The following is a 6,553-nucleotide window of genomic DNA, read 5'->3' as shown; positions in this document are numbered from 1 at the left end:
TTTTTTTTGTTTTATTCACTTTAATCACGTTCTCCAATTCTATCATTAACTCAGAACCTTCTCGATCTCCATGTCTTCCTATTCCTCCCACCCTCACTTTTCATGTTGAACTTCCAAAAACTATTACCGAATCTCCCTCGCCACCACCACTACCACAATATCCTTCTCCCTCTTATTACTGTCACCGCCACTTCTCTCTTCTTCCTCGTTCTTTTCCTCCGCCGTCGCAAGCACACCACCTCTTCCATTATCTCCACCGCCGGTGACGACAACAAACCTCTCCACCGCTTCTCCTACTCACTCTTTCGTCACGCCACCAACTCCTTCTCCTCTCCACTTAGCCATGGAGACTTCGGCACTGTCTTCTCTGGCGATGGAAAGGCAAAGGCAGTGGAAAAGTTTGGAGTCGTCACCGGCGGTGGAAATAGTAGAAGGCACAGTGCGCTTACAATGGCGAAGGAAGAGGAGGAAGCTAAGAGAAAGACGGAGAGGAGGAAGGCATCTACTCTATCGTACACGAGACAACATCTTCCTCTTAATCTCATCCCTATCACACTTAATCCTCCTCGTAGGGGCATTTGCTCCATAGTTGCTGTTGAAGCGTTGCTGCACACCTGAAGTATTGTTGTCTGCCAACACCGGTTGCGGGTTGGGGATGCCGTCATCGGAGATGAAGGATCGTGCTGATGAGGAGGGGTCGTGCGCGTTGGCAGCAAGGATATTAGCCAAGAAGCCTGTCCACACGCTAGGCTGGTGAAGTACTATCCTCTCCCACTCTGGCTTGATGCCCCGACTTCGGCGTTCAACGATATCTCTGTTGTTTATGTAAAATAATACAACAAAAAATATTTTACCCAACAAAATTTTATCAATTCTGAATTAATTTAAATATCTGATTTTTTAATTTTTTGATATAATACCACAAAACATTTTAAATTTAACAATAATAACCATCATGAAACTAATATTTATAAAGTTATTCCACTAACACAAAAGCAGAATAAAGTATTAACTAGCTAATCATATAAAATTAGATTCAGACAAATTTCTATTGTTATATTAAAAATATATATATAATCCAATGACTCCTCATCAACAGGTGCACTGGTCAGCTAAAATGTTATGCACATTGGTAAGCCAAGCACACACGGCATATAGAATCCGTGCCCATAATTGGATGCGTTGAACCTCACTCCAGTCCAATGGTATGCTATCCAAAAGAAAAAGAAGGCCTAGTTAGGGAGAGGAAAAGAAAAGATGAGAGAGAGAGAATGGGTACTGTGAGTATGCATAGTAAATATAAAATTCACACTTGTTAAACTTTTTCAACGTTTATTATTAATAAGAATCTAAGTACGAAATCTAAATTATTACAGAGATTTAATTAAAAAATTTTAAATTATCAAGATATATTTATAAATTTAATAAAATTATAAAGATTTTCAAAATAATTTAAACCTAAATCTTTTAACCACGGACTAATTTTGAAGACCAAGAATGAGTTTTATGTTTTTGGCTTGGAGTATAAGTTTGTTTATATACATATTTCTGAACAGGGATATACAGTTTCAAGTAGAAGCTTGATAAGGGCTTGTTTTGGACGAGGATAAGGGCTTATTTGACAAACAGTGATTTAGCCTGGGCCATACATTGAATAGGTTTTGTCACGGTTAAAAGAAAGTCCCTCCTCTCAGTTTGGACCCATAAGCCCAAACAATGTCTAAGATTGCGAGATAGAGTTCGATTTCCCACACCACACCCACACACAAAACTAAAGGGTTGATATTCAATACTTGGGGATTGTTCATCTGGCCCAAAAAAAAAAAAAAAAAGAGTTCGATTTCCTAAATAGGGGAATTGCAGAACTGGAAATGGGGGATTGCAAGGGTTTTAGTACTACTAGTCTACTATACTCAAGTCATTACTCACTTGATAGTCGATACTCGTAAACCCTCGCTGCTTCCTTCCATTTCTAAATTCCAGTTGCAAAATCCAAAGCTCACAGCAACATTGATGCTGATACAGATTCAGTTACCCTCCTCCAACTCTTGTAACTAAGTTTCTTGTTATTTCAGGTTCCATCATGTCCATGCGCCCATTCCTCCCCAAATGCCTCTTCTTCAGCTCTTCGCCAGCTCGTGCTCTTCTTCTTCTTCCACTTCAACTCAGCCAATTCTCGTCTTCGTCGCATTCGCCTTCGTATCATCCGAGACGGTTAGAGGAGGAGTCACGCCACGTGAGGGTGTCGGTGTGGTGGGACTTCGAGAACTGCCAAGTGCCGAACACCATCAACGTGTCCAAGATCGCCACCGTCATAACGGACGCCGTTAGAGCCAACGGTATTAAGGGGCCCGTCCATATAACGGCCTTCGGCGATGTCTTGCAGCTTTCTAGATCCAACCAGGAGGCACTTTCATACACCGGCATTCATCTTGCCCACGTTCCCAATGGTTACCTTCTTGTCTTTACTTCCGTTGCTTTATGTCAATTTTATAATCATATATAACTTCTTCATCTATCTTAATTAGTTGGGGCCTCTTTAAGAGATATGTTCTGACTAAATGTGTTTAAAAATTAAAAATAAAATATATAAATAGTTTGGTAAAAAAGGGAGACGCGTCTTTGGTAGATAACTGTTTGTAACGGTTTTCAGTTTCAAACATGTTAGGAATCTATTCTCTTCTGCATCTTTGTTAGATAAATGTCACTAATAGCGATGTTGAATGCGGCGTCCGTCGTAGGTGAGAACTCATGATCTCATCATATTTGAGATGAAGCCATGGAGGTGCAACTAATAAGTGAATATTATGGTTTGCAGCTCATGCATCAGTATTTATGGTCCCATATAGATTCAGAACTATATTAAATCTTAATGTTTTACTAATCAGAGGATTCATAAGTAATTTAAGTTTTCCAAATTATAATTTCTTCAATGACTTTGTGCAGGTGGAAAGAATAGTGCTGATAGATCTCTTCTTATTGATCTTATGTGTTGGGTTTCTCAAAACCCGCCACCTGCGCATCTCTTTCTGATTTCTGGGGATAAAGACTTTGCTGGCATATTGCACCGCTTAAGAATGAATAACTACAACATCCTGCTTGCAACTCCAGGATCAGCTTCTGATGTGCTATGCGCTGCAGCAACTATAATGTGGCACTGGCCATCTTTGCTTAAGGGAGAAGAACTTACTGGAAAGCATTTCAATCATCCTCCAGATGGCCCTGTTGGTTCTTGGTATGGAAATTATAAGGTGCCTCTTGAAAATCCCTTCTCAGCTAGTGAGCAGTCTGCATCTTGTCAAAAAGCAGAAAGCTGTGAATCTCCCCCAATTCCTAAGTCAGTTGCAAGGCAGGTTAGGAAAATATTAAGTTCGCATCCAAAAGGGATGTCCATTACAGATTTTCGTGCGGAGTTGGCTAAAAATAATGTGCAATTGGAGAAATCATTCTATGGACAGAAAAAGTTTTCCCGTTTTCTTCTATCAATACCACACGTACAGCTCAAGCATTTAGGTGAAGGTGTTTATTTTGTGTGTTTGGCTCCCTCAGAGTTTCCCAAACCCCTTGCAAGCAATGATGGGCCATCAAAAACACCTGCTGTTGGGAATGAAGCACCTCAAAAGTTGAATGGTGAGAGTAAAAATACGCCTAGAGATGTAGATAGGACGCCTTCAATGCCCTCATTGCATGAAAGGAGTAGTGCGAAGATTGGGAATATGACTGATGCACAATTGTCTAAGGTTCAACTGCCACAAAAAGACAAGGAAGTTTCACGATTTAAGGCAGATAATGAGATTGTAACGCCTGACGAGATAAGTCTCAATAAATCTGGAAAACCTACTTCATCAGATGACCACTCTGCTCAGAACACATTGGTGGAAAACAATCTTGTTGATGATGAATCTGGAAAATATATAGCTGAGTACAAAAATGAGGTGCCAACTAGAGGGGATGCTGATGAGGTTTGTCAAAGCTCTTATTCTTTGCCAGTTGATGACTTCATGGTTGAGAAGAGGCATGGCGGGAGTGTTGAAACTCATAGCAAAAGTTCAATATTTGGTTGGATTAGAAGTTGGTTTCCATTTTGGAAAAGAAATGCTAAATCTGATGATTTAACCACTAATAAGACCAGCATGGATAGTCACTCTGAGTTTGAGGAGCCCAAGTTATCTCAACTGGACATGGCAGTAAGTCATTCGGAGGAGCCCAAGCTATGTCAACCAGAGATGGCTGTAAGTCATTCGGAGGAGCCCAAGCTATGTCAACCAGACATGGCTATAAGTCATTTGGAAGAGCCCAAGCTATCTCAAGTGGACGAGACTATAAATCATTCTGAGGAGTCCAAGTTATCTGAACAGAACCAGAGTGTTATTCATGCTGAAGAGCCGAAAATATCAGATCAGGCGCCCATGTTATCTGAGCCAAACCAGATTGTTAGTCATTCTGTAGAGACCAAATTATGTGATCGGGACCAGACTGTTTCTCAGTCTGTAGAGGCCAACACATCAGAAGTGAACCAGAATGTTGGTCATTCTGACAAGCCCGAGTTATTTTTTAGAGATTCCTTTTGGAATTACATGGAATCTTTTGTTTTTACCACCCAAGGATCAGTTCTCGTCTCCCTGTCAACAAGCAGGTTGTTACGCATGGTAGTTTTATACAAATATTTTGAAAAATTACCCCTTTTGCTATGGATAACATCTTGTTTTTGTCTCGAAATCTTGATTAGTTCCTCATATAAAATGAAAGTAACAAATCGATTGTATCATGATGTTTTGCTGTTGGAAGTTATGCTTTGATCTTTCTTCTTCATCTTTATTTTTTTTCCCTCCCCTGCCCCCCCCCAAAACGATGATCATCATGTAGGTAATAGCTAATCCTACTTGTTGAAAGAGTAAATTGTAATGCTACTATGTTTGTTTGTCAGGGAGGATTTGGCACAAAAATTACAAAAGGGCGGTCCTGCGGTTCTCGAGTCTCTCACTGAAAAGGATATTCTTCAACTGATTGATTTATTAATAGCAGACAAGAAATGGTTGGAGGTAAGCGGCTCCACAAAATATCCATTTAAGGTGACTCGACCAGTTCAGAAGAACTCATCAATGGGCCTTTCTCATGGTGCGAATGGCCTTCGGTCTCTCTTTTTAAATAGAGCATCACAGTCCAACCTGCAGAAATTACTTGAACATGATGCAGAGAAACACAATCAGAATACTCCTCATACTAGTGTTTTGAAACTTGCCACTGAAAAACTATATGCTGAGAGGTCTAGAAATGATATATTAGTAGACTGCCAAAAAGTTGTGGATGAAATATTGAGAATCCACCCAGAGGGATACAATATTGGTTGTTTCCGAAAACTATTTTATGAGATGTGTGGCTATCATATTAATTTACAGAAGCTCGGTTATAAAAATTTGGCATCCTTATTGCAGACAATGCAGGGAGCTAAATTAGAGTCCACTAATATTTTTCCTTCTGTTCCTGCTGATGTTTGTTATTCTGACCGGGAAACTTCAATCCTCAAAACTCAAGTTACCAGGGCTAGTCATGCAGTCACCTACTCAGATAGTGAATTGTCTGGTTCAGCTCCAAAGGATGATAGCATGGACTCTCCATGGGAAGAATTAGGTCCTATTTCTGCCAAAAATTCTGACCAGAGTGATGTGGAATCAGAATTAAGTAGGAATGCCAAAGAACTGGATAATACCTCAAAGTATCCTGATTATGAACCTGTTGGCTTAGATTATGATCCTTCTGAGTCTGAAGAAGATAGTACCTGTTTAACTCAACCAGAAGAGCAAGGAAAGCGAAGATGTAATGAGCAAGACAGTTCTCTTCTCAAAGTTTTGGATTTCTGGCACTGTAGAAAGGAAGGAGAGAATAGTGCAAAGAATTCAGATAGTGTTGACATCTTTAATAATGATTCTCTGAAAAGGATTTTGAATCCATCGGGCAAGTCATCTCAGGGTGCCCTTTCCAAAATTCCTTCAGGGAACTATAGAGAGAAGCATAGTTCTCGAAAGAGCTATTCATTTGTAGCTGATCCACTTTTATCCCCGAAGGACAAACTGATTGATGGGATGCTTGATGGCTTCAAGAAAACAGATGAGACTAAGATGCAAAATTGAGGAGTTAATGGTGTGAACTAGACCGGATTCTCATCACTCAGGATTACAGTCCCAGACTTTCCTTTTAGCACAAATTGTAGTTTTAGCTGGCCATGGTACTAATAGTTCAATTGAGGATGATTCAAGAAGTTGGTGATTGCAATAGTTGATGGTGCAGCTATGGAAATTCTTTTGGTCGGAACAATTATATTATTATATGCTATTAGTTCTTGAGCTTAGCAATAAGTCACGTAGTTAACCCGGATGTGGTAATTAGGTAAAAAGTGATGAGTCCATTATATATGCAGTATGCTATTGCTGTTGGAATAGATATCTGAGTTTTGATTTCTTGCGTGCTGTCTTGGCATGTGACCATATTATGGTGATGTCCCATACTTTTGAAGGGGCATGAGCCGTACAATGCGATGTTAAGTGTTAACCCA

At 39.9% G+C, this 6,553-nt stretch overlaps 1 protein-coding gene across 1 annotated transcript; it reads left to right on the top strand.

The window, feature by feature from the left end:
* The first annotated feature begins 1,763 nt into the window (after positions 1-1,763).
* On the top strand, positions 1,764-6,553 carry LOC112782923 (uncharacterized). The gene is made up of 4 exons (XM_025825596.3): positions 1,764-1,945; positions 2,076-2,450; positions 2,947-4,636; positions 4,928-6,553. The coding sequence occupies exons 2-4, from the start codon at positions 2,084-2,086 to the stop codon at positions 6,129-6,131; spliced, it is 3,261 nt and encodes a 1,086-aa protein (XP_025681381.1). The 5' UTR covers positions 1,764-1,945; positions 2,076-2,083; the 3' UTR covers positions 6,132-6,553.

Source organism: Arachis hypogaea, chromosome 20 (genome assembly GCF_003086295.3).
Source record: "Arachis hypogaea cultivar Tifrunner chromosome 20, arahy.Tifrunner.gnm2.J5K5, whole genome shotgun sequence".
In the NCBI taxonomy this organism is placed as follows: domain Eukaryota; kingdom Viridiplantae; phylum Streptophyta; class Magnoliopsida; order Fabales; family Fabaceae; genus Arachis; species Arachis hypogaea.
The sequence above is the reverse complement of the archived record's forward strand: the minus strand, read 5'-3'. Positions and strand labels throughout refer to the sequence as shown.

Coding starts and splice junctions, on each gene's coding strand:
- LOC112782923 (XM_025825596.3), top strand. CDS start 2,084: ATGTCCATGCGCCCATTCCTCCCCAAATGCCTCTTCTTCAGCTCTTCG. Junction 2,451..2,946: donor TCTTGCCCACGTTCCCAATG/GTTACCTTCTTG, acceptor GACTTTGTGCAG/GTGGAAAGAATAGTGCTGAT. Junction 4,637..4,927: donor GTCTCCCTGTCAACAAGCAG/GTTGTTACGCAT, acceptor TTTGTTTGTCAG/GGAGGATTTGGCACAAAAAT.